The 20,499-nt window shown below is 40.9% G+C and overlaps 3 protein-coding genes across 3 annotated transcripts in view; 1 reads left to right on the plus strand and 2 right to left on the minus strand.

Moving 5' to 3' along the window:
* LOC311108574 (translocating chain-associated membrane protein 2-like) overlaps positions 1-20,499 on the minus strand; it is a 266,741-nt gene that overhangs the window by 107,115 nt on the left and 139,127 nt on the right. The window lies entirely within an intron of this gene.
* Positions 2,950-5,389, minus strand: LOC311108579 (uncharacterized protein). The gene is made up of 3 exons (XM_084151233.1): positions 4,198-5,389; positions 3,647-4,066; positions 2,950-3,214 (listed from the first exon to the last, which is right to left on the minus strand). Exons 1-3 carry the CDS (start codon positions 4,294-4,296, stop codon positions 3,185-3,187), a joined length of 549 nt encoding a protein of 182 aa, XP_084007359.1. The 5' UTR covers positions 4,297-5,389; the 3' UTR covers positions 2,950-3,184.
* LOC311108059 (rhomboid domain-containing protein 2-like) lies at positions 13,444-18,990 on the plus strand (the record flags this gene model as incomplete). The annotated part of the gene is made up of 4 exons (XM_084150707.1): positions 13,444-13,495; positions 15,438-15,842; positions 16,299-16,446; positions 16,694-18,990. The coding sequence occupies 4 exons, from the start codon at positions 13,444-13,446 to the stop codon at positions 17,181-17,183; spliced, it is 1,095 nt and encodes a 364-aa protein (XP_084006833.1). The 3' UTR covers positions 17,184-18,990.

Genomic DNA, 20,499 nt, shown 5'->3' on the forward strand with positions numbered 1-20,499 from the left:
ATATCCCAGAATTAGTGATTATCAGAACACACATAAATGACAGTTAATAAATGACAGTTAATAGATGTATTCATGTTGTACTGCAAGTGCACATACAATACAACACATATTGCATTGCCTAAATGCCGTGGTAGTGTCCAGCTAAACATAACTAGTCGGTACTAAGCCTTACAGTGGGAGAGCATGAGAAAAAAACACCTGGGCATTTTTACAGTAAACCACCATTTAATCTACAACCTTTTCGTTTAATGAACCGATGAAGAACAAGGCTCAATGACTAAACAGTTACTGCAATTTAAATGTAGGAATTGTACAGTACATGGTACAATATGAATGTGCTACTAGTATGCATATTTGACTAATCTTGCACTGCTCTCTGTATTTACACAACCTTCGTGCATCTGAATAGGCAGCCATGTTGAACTTGTAAATACATTTAAAGATGCAAATATAGAATGCTTTCAATGCCGTAGACATTTCAGGAGTTAATTTACAATATATTACTTTTTTTATCGCCTTGTGGGGATCTTCACAGCATGATAAACGTCCAGAGGCAATATTTCATATCATAATCACCTCTGTTTGCGCCTAGTTTCACTTACAAAAACGATGTGTAACATTCAATGTATAATATCTCCAATTTTTCTAATCTGATGGGAAACAATGAAGGTCTGCACTCTATTTTATAAAAAAAATCTATTGGTTTATTCCAAAATGTTCCATAACCTTAAAAGGAGCGCGTGGACCAAATCTACACTGAACAAAAATATAAACGCAACATGCAACTATTTCAAAGATTTTACTGAGTTACAGTTCATATAAGGAAATCAGTCAATTGAAATGAATAAATTAGGCCCTAATCTATGGATTTCACATGACTGGGAATTCAGATATGGAACACGCTGTCGTACACGTCAATCCAGAGCATCCCAAACATGCTCAATCAGTGACATGTCTGGTGAGTATGCAGGCCATGGAAGAACTGGGACATTTTCAGCTTCCAGAAATTGTGAACAGATCCTTGTGACATGGGGCCGTGCATTATTGTGCTGAAACGTGAGGTGATGGTGGCGGATGAATGGCACGACAATGGGCCTCAGGATCTCGTCACGGTATCTCTGTGCATTCAAATTGCCATCGATTTAAAATGCAATTGTGTTCATTGTCCGTAGCTTATGCCTGTCCATACCATAACCCCACCACCACGGGGCACTCTGTCCACAATGTTGACATCAGCAAACCGCTCGCCCACATGGCGCCATACACGCTGACTTCTACCTGGTACAGTTGAAACCGGGATTCATCCGTGAAGAGCACACTTCTCCAGCATGCCAGTTGCTATCGAAGGTGAGCATTTGCCCACAGAAGTCAGTTACGACGCCAAACTGCAGTCAGGTCAAGACCCTGGTGAGGACGACGAGCATGCAGATTAGCTTCCCTGAGACGGTTACTGACAGTTTGTGCAGAAATTATTCTGTTGTGCAAACCCACAGATTCATCAGCTGTCCGGGTGGTTGGTCTCAGACGATCCCACAGGTGAAGGAGCCGGATGTGGAGGTCCTGGGCTGGCGTGGTTACACGTGCACAAAATTTGAGAGAAATAAGCTTTTTGTGTGGATGGAAAATGTCTGGGATCTTTTATTTCAGCTCATGAAACATGGGACCAACACTTTACATGTTGCGTTTATATTTTGTTCAGTGTACATGAAAGGCCTGGGGGTTAGGGGTCGATTTGGAGTATGAGCCCATTCCCAACCAATCTTGAATGAATTGCACTACCTCTCAGCACGAGTCTCTACAAAATGCTGTCAGTAAGATTACACAACAAGACAATAAGTACAACAAACATTCATTCATACGTCTTTCCATTTAGTGATTATGTGCTGACACGTTACCTCCAAAAACAGTTTAAAACTGTTTTCCGTTACCACTCACCCTCCACCCGAAAGAAATAGGTTAACATATGGGGTTGTGAGGGTGTGCTGTAACGTTAACTTAATCTTCCTTAGCTCCACACGTCCTGAGAGTAGCGGCCCTTGGTCATCAGCTTCTTGATGTAAGCCACAGCCTGTGTGTGTGTGAGACCTCCCACCTCCTCAACGATGTCATAGAAGGAATTCTGCACATCCCGCGCCATGTTCCGAGCATTCCTAGGAAAAGACAAGTGGCAGCCATATTTACAGTAGGCACACAATAATGATGGATTTTCTCTTTCAAAAAACCCTCAAAGCTTGTACATGTACTGTGCCTTCAGGAAGTATTCACACCCACATTTTGTTGTGTTACAGCCTGAATTTAAAATGGAATAAATTGAGATTTTCTGTCACTGACCTACACACAACACCCCATAATGTCAAAGTGGAATTATGTTTTTAGAAATGTTTAGAAAGCTATAAAAAATGAAAAGCTGAAATGTCTTGAGTCAATATGTATTCAACCCATTTGTTATGGCAAGCCTAAATAAGTTCAGGAGTAAAAATATGCTTAACAACTCACATAATAAGTTGCAATAATAGTGTTTGACATGATTTTTGAATGAACACGGCCCTCCCCCTTCCTACTGCTCATTCAGTAACAACCTGCCTGCTCACTGCCTGGTAGTCAGCAGCAGGTCACAGTGAAAAATATGTTTTGTTTGAAGAAATGCCATGTTTACCCCCCGCGACATCGTTTTCAAAGTAGCCCAAATGTTAGCAAAACTGCGGACATGGCAACCCTGCACTGAAGCATCTGCTCGTTGCATGGTAACAATAGTCTCTCTGCCTGGTTGGGTTTCTGGTGAGCAAACCAACTATTTTGTGCACTACTGCCACCTACAGTGGGATCCAGTGCAGGACAGCAGAATATAAAACACCCACTGGTACATAACATGTCATGTAATGTCACTACAATAATTGTTCCCTTGCTGTAATTAATGAAGAACAAAAAAACAGTCTGACACAAATAATTGCAATTTCAAAAGCTTTATTGAAAATGCATATTTCAAACATTTTTTGTAGTTTTTTTATTTTAAAGAATAGTGCATGTCTCAAAATATTAGAACGAGACCAATATGTGTATTTTTCTAAACATAGTTCCTGTGTCTGAAATTAAGTTTCTGTGTGTATTGGAGGAGTAAGCAATACTCAAAATATCTGTGTGTGTGTGTGTTGTAGTAGTAGATGGCCATTATTTATTCAAACATCTAAGTTTGGGCAGCAGCCACTGGAGAAACCTGTCAATCAAACAGGACAATAAATAGTAGTTTTCACTTACACATCAGATAGCTGCTCTTTCTCTGCTACCTCATTCTATTTCTATAATTCTCTACCTCATTCTATTTCTATAAATCTCAAAAATGCCCTTGTTATGTTCTACTTCTCCTTCTTCTATTTCCTCACCTCTTCCTCAGACTCTTATTTTCCTCTTTCTTGTCCTCCTTACTTTCTCCAACATTTTCCACCTGCTTCATGTTACTAGCCTGCTCTTGCTTCACTCGCTTTTTTGCCTTGCCCTTTTTCCTTTTGACCTTCCCTTCCTGAATATTTTGGACAAGGAGATAAAGTAATATAAGCTTATGGCTATTTTCTACTCTTGAGCTACGATATCTAGAGTTATGATATACTGTAGGACATATGGCCAATATCCCCTTCCTGTTTCCTCTCACCTGTGGGTACACTCCTGTCATTTTCTGCGCCATTTCCTGGAGCAGCTTCCTGCTGTTCTCACTCAGGTTGGTGATGGGGGCCAGGCGAGGGCTTCCTGTATTGGTGATGGGGGCCAGGCAAGGGCTTTCTGTATTTCCTCTCACCTGTGGGGCCACTCCTGACATTTTCTGGAGCAGCTTCCTACCGTTCTCGCTCAGGTTGGTGATTGGGGCCAGGCGAGGGCTGTGGTGGTATGGTAAGTACTCCACAGCAGGCGGAGCAACAATGACAGGGACAGGGCTGGGAGGAGTCAGAGGCTTTGGGACATCCTCTGGAGAGGGCAGGGCCCGTAGGGCTTCAGCCAGGGTCCAGGGTGCTGAGGTCACAAGAGGAGAAAGGCAAGTCTGGCCAGGCACAGGACCAGAGACTTTCCCTGGGCTCTGTAATACCAGAAACAACAAACAAACTGTCAGGACAGTGCTATGTTATACACAATCTCTAGATATACTGTATAACTAATCTATAAATACATTAGATACATGACTACACTCAATAAGTAAGAGTAACTTACAAAGCGCTGGACTTCATACTTCTTTTTTTCAAGCTTGAGGAGCCTGTTCTTGGCTATGCTGGTCTTCATTTCTGCCATGCTCTCTACCATTTCGGCCATCTCTCCAGTGCATTTCTTGAAAGCCACTTTCAACCTTTCCAAGTCATTCAGCCAACTGTCCAGGTCTACTGCCTCAAGATCTCATTTTGCTGCAGTTTCTCTTCATCACTTGGATCAGTGCCCTCAACTCCTCGCCCCTCCTCCCATTGTCTTCCCTATTCACATCTTCATCCCTCAGTCTTTCATCCTTCCTCCTCCCCATCCACTTCTCAATCCAGGCTCTGAAGCATCCCTCATTCTTCTTCTGCCTCTCTTGGTTGATGTCCAGACCGTCATTGACCGTCTTCAGGCCTTCCTCCAGGTCAAGCTCTATGGAGGCCAGGTTTTCTTTAATTCTCCTCAGGCTCTCCTCATTGGTGTTGGTCCACTGTGTCTTCTTGTCCAGCTGCTGCCTGCAGGGCCGGACAGAAGGGACCACCTCCATCTGGCGTGACACCTTCTTCAGGGCACTCACAGAGGCAGGGAGAGGGATGTTGGGTTTGGCCACAATAATATGTACAGACATCGGGTCAAACAATTGAGATGTGACACACACTAGTGATGCGCGGGTTGACTCATAACCAGAAGTCCTGCGGTTATATCCACAGGGCGGGGGATTTAGGGTCATGAAATATTGTTGAATAAACAGAAAACAATACATTAAAAAATCCATAAATGTATAATTATTGTGCAAGTTATATCTATAGGCTATTTGGCATTAGTGTGTAAGCCTAAACTTTAGGGCATAACTTGACGCGCGCCAGATAGACTACACACCAATCACCAAACGCTTTAATTCAATAAGAGAAAAGCTACGAAATGGAAAGTTGAAAATAAAGAAGGGACGGCCAGAAAAGTAATGTTTGGAAAATATTTGGTGAAGTGTTAAAAGAGGATGATGGCAGTGCCTATGTTATGTTTGATGATTGTGAGGCACTATAGAAATTCGACAGTCACAAGAGGGGGATTCAAATAGGCCTATGGCACGTCAAGGGAACAAACAGCCTACTGTTCAGATGGGTTAGATGGAAACTGAAATCTGGACACTGACTGTAGATCTTTAACCTCTCACAGTCTTAATATTAACTCCTGCAGAATTAAGCATTTCTTGCAGTAAAATGATAGGCTACACCAAATGTAGGCTTTATTTTGACTCGGGAACAGCAGTGGAGAAATATGATTTCTTTCAGCATCTTGAGGGAATGCAAATGCGCAGCTAGGGACTGCTTTATCAGCATCATAAAAGCTGATAATATTTCAACCACATAAAATGTGCATCCAAGCCAAACTGAAATCTTATCAGAAACATGTCTGGTCGTTTTCAACCCGTCAAACTGATGTCATTTGGAAATTTTGCACAGAAAATGTTTCCCTTTTGATCTTAAGTTATTGCATTTTCTTCTTGATCCCTAAAAGTTTTTGGTTTATTTAGTCTTCTATCTAATTATAGACAAGTTGACTAACAAATAGCCTACCAAAATGTTGGAAATTATAAGCAGAAACATATCCAAACTAGGCACAAAAAAATCCTGCACCCCCTGCTAAGAAATCGTTCTGACGGTGTTCTATATTTGCGGGTTAGGGTCAGGTGCGGGCCTCAGATTTTCACTTTATCACATATAGTCGGGCGGTTGCGGATGGGTTATTAGCAATTGCGGGTGGGTTCGGTTGAACAAACAGCTGACCCGCGCACCACTAACACACACACACACACACACACACACACACACACACGTAAGAGCCTACCAGTCGAGGGTCCTTCAGTGAAGCCCCTTTTCTCAGTGGTTCCTTTGAAGGCCCTGGACTGTCCTCAGCAGAGGCATCATTGCCATTATCACACTGTGTGTCAGAGAGCTAGTTGGTCATAGTCCATTCTCCACATTCAGTCAAAGAGTTACTCAAATACATGCTGCAGAACATACCAGAAAGTCTGACTCATCGAAGGAGTGGAGAGAAAGATCGTCGTCCTCTACTATATCCCTCACTTTAAGCCTTGTCACCTTTCCATCCTCCTCATCCTTCACTTTCAGCAGTGGTGTCCTCCTTTCATGATCCTCATCATCAGACTGTGTATCAGAGTCAACTAGTCAGAGACTATTCTCCTTACAGTGATGTCACTCAACAAAGACATGGTGTACAACTGTCTTACCTCAGATTCACAGTCAGTGAAGGAGTAGATAGAGATGTCATCAGAGTTGGAGGATGAGATCACCCCATCATCATTTCTATCCATCAGCCGAGTCACCCTTCCAGACTGAGGAGACAGACAAAGGCATGTACTTAGGGCAGCCATAGAATACACTGGCATTGACTGTCAAGAAAATGTTGAATATTTAGGCAATCCAACATAGTTGTACAAGTAGTGAGTAATTTATGGGTAATTGAAAATGCAAGTGTATTGAAATGCAATAAATGCAACTCCCATAACATTAGGGATGGGGCTAAAGACTTTCCATACTGTAGGATTCTTTAGCATTTCTCTGTTCAAATATTTTTTTATTGAACACACACAAGAATGGTGTATAGGTATGAAAGACATGTGTACAGTTCTTATCTAAACATAAGAGAACAGACATGAACAACAAGACCCAGAGTTCTGGACACAAAACAAATATTACAAAACACGACATACAGAACAGGGACAGGTAGAAAGAAAAAGGGTATATGTAACCCCCCCCACTTATCCCCCCCTATTCCACCCTATTCCCCTCCCGACTGCTCGAGTGTCAGGGCCAGCACACGCTGCCCAAAGGTAGATTACAATATGACAATTGAGAGTGCGTTAAAAAGTACAAATTCACAGCACCGACTGGTCCAGGTAAGAGAGGAAAGGCTGCCAGATTTGATCAAATGTTGATAATTTATTGTTCAGAATATATCTAATTCTTTCTAAGTGTACAGTTTTTGCCACTTCGCTGAGCCATAATTTGGTAGAGGGCGCTTCCCTCCTTTTCCAAAACAACAAGATTAATTTTTTTGCCGAAATGAGACTGTAAGAGATGAGTTGTTTTTGGGAGTTGGTTAATCCGTTTAGGGAATCGGACACTCCCAGGATTATCAGAAGCGGGTCTGGGTCTATTGAAGTCTCCAGAACTTCAGAGAGGACCCCAAATATTCCACACCAATAACCATACAGACTAGAGCATAGGGCAAAGCAGTGGAGTAGTGTACCCTGCTCAGCCTGACATTTATCACACATAGGGGATGTATCAGGAAATATCCTATGCAGTTTAGTTTTGGAGTAGTGTAATCTGTGTAATACCTTAAATTGTATGAGACGATGTCTGGAGTTAATGGAGCAGGTGTGGATATACTCCAAGCTATCCTCCCAGTCTGCCACCGAAATATCAGTCCCTAGTTCTTCCTCCCATTTTGCCTTAATGGCATCTGTAGAGGGTGCGCTAACAGATTGAAAAGCGTCATATAGACGAGATATCAGTTTGTCTGAGGTGGGGCATATTTTTATGCATCCGTCAAACATGGAAGGTTTAGCATTCTCAAATGTTGGGAGGTGTTTTCTAACATAGTCTCTAATTTGTAGGTATCTGAAAAAGTTACTTCTGGGAAGGTTATAAGTTTCCCTCAGCGCTTCAAAGGAAGCAAAGGTCCCTCCTATATATAAATCCCCTATGGTACTTATCCCCAACTCTCCCCATCGCTCAAAGGTGTTATCAAGGTTAGAGGGGGCAAAGGAGGGATTCCTGGCAACAGGGAGCATGAATGATATTGGTCTAAGCTCAAAGTGGACTTTAATTTGCTTCCAGATTCGGACTGTGCTATGTATAATAGGATTGTTATGGTAAAGTGACATCTCCAGATTAACAGGTGACAAAATCACGGCACCAATAGAGAAGGGGTGACACTCCTCCCGCTCCATGCTAAGCCAGCTGGATGGCGGGGTTGCGTCATCCAGCAAAAACGTAACAGCGCGGAGGTTAGCGGCCCAATAGTAAAATATAAAATTTGGGAGAGACAATCCTCCTTCCATCTTGGATTTACATAGGTGTTTTATACCTATCCTGTGTGTTTTATAATCCCAGATGAAAGGATTGATAATAGAGTCCAGTTGTTTATGAAATGATTTAGGTATGAATACTGGGATGTTCTGGTATAGGTAGAGCAGTTGTGGGAGGAAGACCATTTTAATGGCATTAATTCTTCCGAGCAGAGAAATTGGGAGAGTTCTCCAAAACTGTTTGTTTGCCTTGAGATTTTGCATCAGAGAAGGGAAATTCTCTTTAAATAGTAAGGAGTATTGTTTGGTAACTACAATTCCAAGGTAGATACATTTTTCTGAAGATAACTTAACTGGAAGATGTTCTAGCCAGGAGGTGTTTTGCAACCGTATGGGCATTAATTCCCTCTTGTTCCAATTTATTCTATATCCCGAGAAGGTACCAAACAAATTAATCACCTCAAGAATAGCTGGAATACTAGCGTGGGGTTCTGTTACATAGAGGAGAATATCATCTGCGTATAGGGAAATCTTATTTAGAGTATCTTTAGTATTATAGCCGTGTATTGCTGAATGAGATCTGATCGCTTGAGCGAGAGGTTCAATAATTAGGGCGAAGAGCATAGGCGACAGCGCACAACCCTGCCTTGTCCCTCTGTGGAGGTTAAATCGGGGCGACATTGATTGGTTAGTGAGTATTCTCGCACAGGGGTTCCTATATAAAAGCTGGATCCAATTTATGAACCCATCTCCAATATTAAATTTCTGTAGGACCTTGAATAGATAGGGCCACTCAACTTGGTCAAAGGCCTTTTCGGCGTCAAGAGATATAACGGCAAGGTCCACGTTAGGTAACCTCTGAGAATACATAATGTGAAGAGGCGCCTGAGATTGAAGAATGAGTTTCTATTAGGGATAAAGCCGGTCTGGTCCGAATGGACCAATTTGCCAATTAAAGTGCTAAGCCTGTTAGCCAGAGTTTTTGCTAAAATCTTTTGGTCTGTATTAAGGAGGGATATTGGTCTGTATGACCCTACCTCTTCCGGATCTTTACCCTTCTTATGTATAACTGTAATAAACGCCTCATCCAAAGTAGATGGGAGAGCTCCATCCTCATTGGCCCGAACCAACATTTTGTGCAGGTAGGGAGATAGCATGTTGCTGAATGTTTTATAGAATTCACCAGGGTATCCATCTGGGCCCGGGGTCTTGCCACTCTTTAGAGATTTAATTGTTTCTCTAATTTCTTCAAGAGATATTTCCTTATTCAGGAAGTTAGAGTCTTCCTGGTTCAGGGCAGGAAGATTACAGTCCTCCAAAAAGTTATGCATAATTAAGGGATTAGGATCCGCTTTAGATGTATATAGAGTCTCATAAAACTGACGGAATCTGTCATTGATGTCTTTGGGGGAGGAGAGTAATTCCCCAGATGCAGATTTAACTTTGTGAATCATTCGGTCACTCACGTTTTTTCGAAGTTGTCTGGCGAGTAATTTGTGTGGTTTGTCACCAAACTCAAAATATTTTTGCTTGGCATAGAGAAAAGATTTAGCAATTTTAGCCGAGAGGATCTGATTGTATTAAAATTTTAAAGACATAATTTGTTTATGTTTCTCCATAGATGGATGTCTAGCATTCTCCCTATCCAGTAAGTGAATTTGTCCCTCCAGTTCTACCAATTTTTTTCTGTTTTGCCTACTGGCAGTCTGAAAGGAGATGATACAGCCTCTCAAATAAGCCTTCAGCGTTTCCCACAATAATGCTGGGGAAGTCTCTGTGTTGTCGTTGGTATCAAATAAAAATGTAATTTGGTCTTTAAGATGTTCACAGAATGTTGGTTCTGTGAGGAGCTGAGGATTCAACCTCCAGACCCTCTCGTTTGGTACGATGTCACCCAATCTCAGGGAGAAGATGAGTGGACTGTGGTCAGAGATTATAATATCATGATATCTCACATTACAGGTATAGGGGAGTAGTTTAGCATCAACCAAAAAGTAGTCAATTCGAGTATATACATTGTGAACATGAGAGTAAAAGGAGTATTCCCTACCCGTAGGATTAGAGATCCTCCATATATCAAATAAGTTAGAATTTTTTATGTAGGTATTCAAGAATTCGCTTGAATAGGAGGTAGGGGTTCGCCGGGTAGAGGATCTATCCAAATATTGGTCTAGTACACAGTTAAGGTCCCCTCCAATGACCAGATTAGTATGGGAGATATCTGGAATCAGGGCAAGGACTCTTTTGAAAAAAGAGGGGTTATCAATGTTTGGCCCATAGATATTTAGTAGAGTTACAGAAGTAGAATGGATCTCTCCTATTACGATCACATAACGACCCTCTTTATCCACAATAGTGGTTTTATGTAGAAAGGGAATTCCTTTCCGTACCAGAATCGCTGTGCCTCTCGTTTTGGCAGAGAAGTTAGAGTGATACACTTGTCCCACCCACTTACATTTAAGTCTGTTATGAGATTTGTTTTTCAGATGGGTTTCTTGCAAAAATATAATATCAGACGAAAGTGCTTTCAAGTGGGCTAGGACCCTGCCTCTCTTAATTGGTTCGTTTAAACCCTTGACATTCCAGGAAGTGAATGTAAGTCCCGCCCTCCTCTCATTTGTAGTTCCTATGGTGGCCTGCATAACATGTAACTCACTAAAAAGGTAAGAAAGCGCACCAAACCATCACGATCAGCATATGTAGCACCTACACCCGAGCAGTATCCAACCCACCCCTCCCCCCCCGCAAGCACCTTTACTCTCCACCCTGTTCCCCTACTTTCCCCAACCTTTACCCCCCCCCCCATCAACCCACATTTAACAGGCATACACACATAGGACAGAAATAAATATGAAAATAAAAATAACAAACACATTGTCTGGCCGATGCCAAAAAAGCACGGCGCGCCCTCGAACAAGAGGTAAAACACAAATAAAATCCCAACTATGCGCTCACCTCTCGCTATCCTAGAACTTCTACTAACATATGAACTGAGGAGGCTCCCGCACTTAAAGTGTTCAATTAGCATCTAATAAACCTAAACAGAATAAGTTGCAACTTAAACATATTGCGCACTTAAGGTTAATCTTGGGTCAATCCCTGAGATAAGCAAGATGTATCATCACAAGATTCTATTGCTAAGCAATACCGGTCTAAACATAAACCATCAGTAACCGACATAGACAGCAGGACAGTTACATATTGTGGGTTAGGAGAAGGGAACAAGGATTTTGATAAATTGAACGTACCCCCCAATCAAAAAAATAACAAAGTAAATAAAAATGTAAAAAAATTAAAAAATGTAAAAATAATAATAATAATACATTATTTTCAAATAATTTTAAAAAATAGTGATTTATATATACATATGTGCACACATACACATCCACACACACACACACACACACATACATACATGTGCATACCTACATACATACACACACACACATACGTGTATATATATATATATATATATATATATATATATATATATATATATATATATATATATATATATATATATACGCACACACATATACACACGTATACACGCACACATACATACACACACCCCAAAAAATATATACATATAAAATAAATATTCTTAAATATATACAGATACATACACACGCATACACATATACATCCATACACACACATCTACATACACAAACATGCATACCCCAGAATAATAATCTATACAAATTTAAAATATACACATACATAATACTAAAATGCTAAGAGAAAATAATAATAAAGTACAAATAATTATTATTATATGTACGCACAGGAATAATGTAAGAATTGAAAAATAAATAACGAAACAAAACAAAAATGGGGGAATATAAGTATATCCATCCGAAAGTGTCAATGATCCGACCTGGAAGGCCTCCCAAACAGGCATCGCTCTAAACCCAGTCGGAATGAAAGTGAAATTAACGTTAAGTGAGAGCTCTGACCGCCCTCCATTGGTCAGCTCATCGTATTACATGTTCGGTAGCCCTTGCTGAGACCGTTTAATACGGTTTCACCCGTTATGGTATGGTATGGTATGGATTCGAGTCCGTGAGCAGACCTTAACACACAATGACAAGGCACTCTAACCTGTACGGGGGATTGGTGTATATTCCCGGACAAACTTCTCTGCGTCCAGAACCGAGGAGAGCCAGATCTTCTCCCCGGAAGGCGGGGTAATTCTTAGTCTTGCAGGGAAGAGCAAGGCTGGGTGAAGATGGAGTTTGTAGAGTTTGGTCATGACATCTCTGTAGCCAGCGCGGTGCTTTGCCACATCGGGCGCATAGTCCTCATAGACACGAAAGGGGTGCCCTTTATGTAACAGGTTACCCCTCATTCGAGCCTCGCGCAGGATAAGATCCTTGGTCTTGAAACTGTGACAACAGATGATTACTGGGCGAGGACGCTGGCCCGGTCCAGGCACTGGGACAAGGGCGCGATGTGCACGGTCCACTAGGGGATCCGACGCCAAAACATCCGGTCCCATTGCATCCTTCAGTAGCTTGGCGAAGAAGTCGGTGGGGCGAGAGCCCGCCTCCACCCCTTCTGCCAGACCCACAACGCAAAGGTTATGCCGCCTGGATCTGCCCTCCAGGTCGACCACTTTCACAGAAAGCCTCTGCACATTATCCTGCAATGACGTGCATAGCATCTCTAACTCGTCGATCCTACCAGCGTTGAATTCAGAAGCTTTCTCAAGGTCCACAATACTCTGGCCCTGCGAAGCGACCGTTCGAATGGTGCTCTCGATTTTAGTGTCCAGTTCAGCAATAGTAGCCTTAAGATCCTCCGCTATAGCAACACGTAGTTCTCCCAAAGCCCGGGTAAGTTCTGTAAGTGTCACGTTGTTACCTGTGCCTTCCGCCATGTTTGTCTCGTTGTTTGGTGGGGTGTAGACCTCTGATGTGGATTTATTGTCCTTTGGTCGCTTATTACTAGGCATTTTCACATAGAAAGTTACAATATTGTATTAGTAAGAAAAGTTTGTTGTAACAAGTGCAATAAAGTAAGTTAGGTTAGATTATTTCGCAAAAAAGTTGCGGGAGCCTCTCACACACAGCCGTTCACTCCAACATGCTAGCTCCGCCCCATTCTTTAGCATTTCTAATGAATGATTGTCAATTCAACCAAGCCAACCAAAATGGCCATATGAATCAACAGATTGATCTATCTGTTCTGTCTCTATGGGAACAGCAGAGATGTCTGACCTGGCTAAGAGGCTCTGGATTGATGTCCCATCCATCCCCAGATGTCTGTTCCTGCCCACAGCTCACAATGATTGGCTGTGAACAGTAAAGAAAAAATGTAACACTCTTTTGCTCATTTTGGCCTTGGAAATAACTTGGAAATAAATGATGTAGCTATCAATAAATAATTTAAGTAGCTACTGTTATGTGGTTGATTTGAATGTGACATACAGGCCTTTTGTGGATCTGAGGGGTCTGCACTGAAGTAGACTGTCAAGACAATATTCCATTTCAAATGTGGTTAGATAAGGAGGGATATCTGCACTTGCTTTTATTGTGATAACTGCAGTTTGTACATGCAGCATAACTAATGTTTATGTGTTATTGTTTTCAGGTCAGATTTGACTTACAGGCCTTGGCCTTCTGCGCACTTTGCCGGTTGGCCACATCACAGAATCAGGGGTGTTCACCCTCACTGGATTCAACTGTCAACACAACACTCCATTTAAAAGGTGATAACAAAAACAGAAGATTTTTTAAATATATATATATATATTTGATATTTAACACATAAGGGCGGCGCCTTAAAGCTCTTTTGATTCACTCATCATTACGATTCATCTTGCTTTCTGAGGGATACATTTCCATCAATTGATTGGCACAAAACATATCCTGGCACACACACGCATAAAGGGCATGTCCCAAATGGCACCCCAGTGCCCATATATTGCACTTATTTTGACCTGAGTCCAATGGGCACAGGTCAAAAGTAGTACACTACAGGGTGCCATTTGGGACCAAAGAATGTAAGAGCCTACCAGACGTTCTAAACTCCAAATCACCTTGTGCAGTGCGCACGGGTCTATCCAACCGTTTCCAATCGTAGTATTTATTCTCTGCACAGTGTCAGCTAGGGCAGACTATGCACCTGAAACAACCTGACTGAAGAAAGCGATTGTACTGATTGTATCACAAAGCTGAACACAGTTTATGTAGTGAATTTATGCTTGGTTACGTCACAATAGGTCACAGTTTTATGGCCGCGCATAATACGTCACAGGAAAGGCTTGTATGGGACTGGACTGGTGGTATCTCCCCCTGGTCGTAATTCATAACTGTCAAATAAAATCTATCTAGCTATCTAACTCAAATGGCTGTTGAGGACTCTTTGATCATCACATTTGAGGCACATGTCAGCAGGTGGCAGTGTCTTCAAATGCAGCACTTGATGATCTGAGCAACAGTTGAGCAACTTTGTGGTTGTGACAAATCCAAATGCGGAAGTCCAGTACATTTGTTTTTGCTTAGCAAGCTTGCCCGCCTATTTCTACAATTCATCTTCTTAAACTCGGATTTTAAACTTAACCACACTGCTAACCTTATGCCCAACCTTAAATTAAGACCAAAAAGCCTATTTTTGTTTTCATTAATTTTTAAGATATAGCCTATTTGTAATTTGTGGCTTTGTTATCTAGTGGGAACCTCTAGCTAGCTAGCTAGCTACCTATAATCTGGCTAAAGTTTTACGCAATATTGGAGGAAAATATTGATTATTGTACTTGATTATCCAAGTTTGACAAATATGCATTGGGCATCAAAATGATATCCGAATAGTTTTAAAACATATGGTTCAGAGGTTCAAGAGTTTTACTCCTGAGTTCAGGCTCACGAGTGGGATTGTTGCTGTCATTAGAGTATCATTTGTTTTGTTTACTGTCACTACATATTTCGGTTTATCAGAGGATGTCTTCAGTCTTGGAACGACAGTTTTTGGCAATGGGCATGGTAAGTTAGCTAGGAGGGTCTGAGTGAATCAACAGTCATATATGCTCAGTAGCTACTTTGAATGAGAGTGTTGTAACGTTAGCTAGCTTGCTAAAACGTATAGCTAATGTAACAGATGGTGCCAGTAGGCTACAGCAGCAGGCTACAGCACAACACACCAGTGCAGCTTATGTCTGTCAACCCTATCATTTATGTTTTAATCCTTTCCTCTTCCTTTGCAGTGCACAAGCTCATCACATACTCCTTCCACCACAAGACAGTGACCCAGCTACTCCTCAGTATTGGGGTTCTGGTGCCCCTCTGTGGAGGCATTGAGAAGAGTGTGGGGACTGTTCGGTTCCTCCTCATGTTTCTGCTGCTCTCTATCAGCACAGGGGTGTTGTACACCATACTGGGTCTGCTACTGTTTGGTGCATCTGCCCAGAAACAGGTGGAGGGGTTCATTCCAGTGTCCCTCTCCCTTATGGGTATGGCCACAGTGCACTCCCGTAAGGTTAAGGGCTTTCTTTTCGGGGTCACTGTACCCATGTTAGCCCTGCCCTGGCTGTTTCTGTTCATCATAACACTTTTGGTCCCACACACTGTCTTCCTTTGCAATGCCATCGCCATCATCGCAGGGGGGATCTGTATCCTTACTCATTTACATTTACATTTTAGTCATTTAGCAGACGCTCTTATCCAGAGCGACTTACAGTTAGTGAGTTATTTTTTAATTTTTCATACTGCCCCCCCGTGGGAATCGAACCCACAACCCTGGCGTTGCAAACGCCATGCTCTACCAACTGAGCTACATCCCTGCCGGCCATTCCCTCCCCTACCCTGGACAACGCTGGGCCAATTGTGCGCCGCCCCATGGGTCTCCCGGTCGCGGCCGGCTATAACCTCATTGTGGTTCAAAATAACTGATACACTCCTCTGCAGTATGTCACAGCTTTATAAGTGTGCTTAGTAGTGTAGTTAAGTGGTAATAGGTTATAGGTGTTGTATATGAATCCTGCTGCTGAACATTATGGCATGTTTGTTTAGAAAAAATCTTGCATCACTGCGTCACACATTCTCCTTAACTTGCACTGGTGAAACAGACGGTAAGGGCTGGCTCTCACTTCTGGACATGTCCGATGCCAGGGCATCAGTGCTGGACAAGAAGATGCCTTTCAGGCTGCTGAGGAACATTGGTGTCCTGTATGTCCCTGCATCAACAGAGGAGAGAAGGAAGACGGTCCACCCACCGTAAGTACTGAGAAAGCACCAGACATATCATTTATCAGACAAGACAAGAGGTCATTAAATAACAATTGCTGTGTGCAAGCCAGAGCACATAATGTACTACAGTATAATGAGGTGCAGTTATAATTGATGATCCGCAGCTGTAATTGAATACTGTACAATAGGCACCTAGTGGTCCCCCATGATTAGATAGAGAATTACTGGTATAGATAGGCTCTCTGAAATCTGTCCACGTTCTCATTGATTGCAGAATCATTCCAACCCCAGGCTCCTACCCAGTCCAAGCCTACGCTCCAGTGTCCTTTACCTCCAACCTACAGGCTACCGAGACCACACCAAAGACATTTGAAGGCTGGGCCAACTCCTACTATACACAGGGGAGCCCTGTTCAGCTCTCAGGTTATAATGGACACAACCATGGATATGGCCTCAAGCATAGCTTTGGGCCAAGTCACGGACATAGTCACGAACATGGACACAGCTGCAGCCACAGCCAAGGTCATGGACATAGTCACGAACACAGCTTCGGCCATGGACTCAGTCATGGGCATGCATCTGCCTCTCAAACCAGCAGTCACTGGGCTCCAGTGGCTCAACATCCACATTCTCAACATTCCCACCTCAGTCCACTGTCTGTGTCTGTCAGTGCCCCCCAGAGTTTCACAGCAAAAATGCCGGAGTCACTGCCAGAATCTGTGATGGTTCACCCAGGAGCACCTGTGTCTTCACTGACAGATTGATGACTTCAATCCGTAACGGCAAAACTCGCTATAGCTCGATTGAAATTTAAAGGCAATGTTCGCGAAGACCGGAAATTACATTTACATTTCAAGCGTGCTATTTTCAGCAATCACAATCCTTGTAAAAACGTCAACTCTTGGTATAACTAATAACATAAAAAAAAAAAAAAATGTCAGTGTGGTTATAAGCCGCTATAGCTCTGAACTACGGCAATACGGATTTAATCGAGCCCATAGTTGTCATTCAATGTGTTTTCTGTCTCATGTTATACATTGAGATGTAATATGCTTGGACATGTGGTTTGAGGCAGTACTTGAAGGTCCACTTTTTCTTCACTGATGTTTTTGGTTTGAATATACAAGCAGGCTCTGAATGTTCAAGGTCAAATCAATGCAAGAAGGGTTTGATTGTCAGTTGATTGTAAGACCACTCCTTTTGGCTTGTGTGTTTTGTACTTTGTGTTTTTTTACACAGACGGTAGACAAATCTCTTGGTACTCTTGATTTATATAACCTAGATTAAAACAACGTTTTTCAAAACACTTAGTAAACCAGAACAGTTTTTAGTTCAAACTAAACATTTTTATCACACTAATGTATTATCAGTTTTTCCCCCTTAACTACACTTAACAAAAATATAAATGCAACATGTAAAGTGTTGGTCCCATCACAATATATTTTACATTAGTTATCTTGTTGTTTTTAATCCCACCCTTCAGCTCCACTCAACCCCTCCCATCTATCTCTTAACACCATCCATTTTTTATTTACATTTGCCATATATTTTTCAACTGTGCTGTGATGTTTCACAAAAGTTCTGAACCTTTCTATTCTCATAGTTTCTACAGATTGTAAATTAAAGATAAACATTTTTGTTAAAAGTATTATTATATTATTGATCGATTGACTATGACTTTTCAAATCACCCAGTAGTGCTATCTGCAGAGTTAGCTCCAGGTAAATGTTGCACTTCTTCTTCCTGGACCTTTGACCAAAAACAAGCTACACATGGACAGTACCAAAACAAATGATCTAATGAATCGGTCTCTTCGCAGAAAAATCTGCAGAGCTGGGATGGTTGTATCCCCCATATATATAACATTCTATTGGTTGCAAGAATTTTGTATAATAATTTTAATTGAAAAATTTTAGGTTTTGAATCCGGCGTTGTTTTGCGTATCAGTTCATAAACCATGTGCCATGGTATCGGTACATCGAAAATCTCTTTCCAACTATTTTGCAATCTATATGGCACAGCTGTCAAATTTTTTGTCCTTAAATAAAACTGATATACTTTTTTATTTATCACAATTTTCATTAACCAATTTTGGTCTTTAATGAAGACAAGTTCCTTATTTTTTCCCCCTTCCACTTGCCTCTTCCATTTTTGCGTTAATGCTGCAATTAGTTGGTTGTAATTTTGGGTAGAGCAGACATTTCCATATATTTTTGTTAGCTGCATGTGTGGCATAACTCCACTAGTCCTATTTATGATATCATTTACAAAGATTATACCTTTTTTAAACATTTTTTTGAAAAAATAATAATATAAAAATTATATTTGAGTTTAACCACATTATTTGTTGTATTATTTGTTCTGTCTTTTCTGGTGGATTAAACTGAAATCGCAACCAACTTTCTATGGCTTATTTTTAAAATAGTGATATTTTGGAGATGATTTCATTTTCAGTGAGAGGTTGTAATCTGAATAAAGGGGAAAAGGCCATTCTTGAACATGGGGTGAGATATTCTTATTAATCTGCTAGAAAACCAGTTTGGATTTAAGTATAACTTTTGCATGACTGAAGCCTTTAGTGAGAGGTCTAATGCTTTAATATTTAATAATTTCTGCCCTCCGAATTCATGTTCATTATATAAATAGGCCCGTTTAATTTTGTCTGGCTTGCCGTTCCAAATAAAATTGAATCTTTTTTGCTCATATAGTTTTTAAAAACAGGTCCCTAGATGTAGGCTAGACCATAAGCAAATAGGTAAACTGGGATATGACTAAAGAGTTAATCAGGGTGATTTTACCACAAATAGACAGGTATTTTCCTTTCCATGGTAGAACATTTTTATATATTTTTGCTAACTTTCTATTAAAATGTATTGTAGTGAGATAATTTCTTTATTTCGGGATATGTATACCGAGTATGTCCACATCACCGTCAGACCATTTTATTGGTAAACTACACGGTAATGTAAAAGGTTAGAAAAAGTACCTAGATCCTCTATGAGGCTGTGGAGGGATCCAAATTGTGGATTTAAAAGAAAGCATGAATCATCAGCGTACAATGACATCTTTGTTTTTAAGCCCTTGATTTCTAACCCCTTGATATTATTGTTGGATCTGATTTTAATAGCTAACATTTCGATGGCCATAATAAATAGATATGCAGATAGTGGACAACCTTGTTTTACTCCTCTTGACAGCTTAATACTTTCTGAGAAGTAGTTATTATTTACTATTTTACACCTAGGGTTACTCTACATACTGTAACTTTAACCCATTTTATAAGAGATTCTCCAAAATTGAAATTTAATCCAGGCATTTATATATAAATTCCAGTCGTACTTTATCAAAAGCCTTTTCAAAGTCAGCTATGAATACCAGGCCTGGTTTCCCAGATTTTTCATAGTGTTCTATTGTTTCCAGTACTTGTCTTATATTATCTCCAATGTATCATCCATGTAAACAACCTGTCTGATTAGGATGAATAATATCCGACAATACCTTTTTAATTCTATACGCTATATATTTTGCTAGAATTTTTGCATCACAACACTGAAGTGTAAGGGGCCACCAATTTTTTTAATGGACCGGATCTTTATATTTACCACTTGGATGCTGTTTCAGTAATAATGAAATCAGACCTTGTTGAGTATCTGATAATCTACCATTTTTGTAGGTGTGGTTAAAACATGCTAATAAGGGTCCTCTGAGTATATCAAATAAGGTTTGGTATACCTCGACTGGTATGCCATCCAACCCTGGAGTTTTCCCAGACTTAAAGGCTTTAATTGCATCAAGAAGTTCCTCCTCTGTAATTTGGCCTTCACAAGAGTCTTTCTGTACAGCTGTTTATTTTACATCATTAATAGAAAAATATATATACAATGATCTTCGGTTAGTGGAGATGGAGGAGACTGAAACGAAAACATATGCTTAAAGTTATAGGCTATTTATTACATCTGTTTGCCAGCTCCAGGTAAGCTACACAAGTGGCACAAATTGACTTGCAATGACTCCAGTGATATCTTAATTTCAACATATTTATTGTATCAAATGGTAGGCTACAGTATCCTACAATGGCAT

This window comes from Coregonus lavaretus (assembly GCF_964263955.1).
Source record: "Coregonus lavaretus genome assembly, chromosome: 33".
NCBI lineage: Eukaryota > Metazoa > Chordata > Actinopteri > Salmoniformes > Salmonidae > Coregonus > Coregonus lavaretus.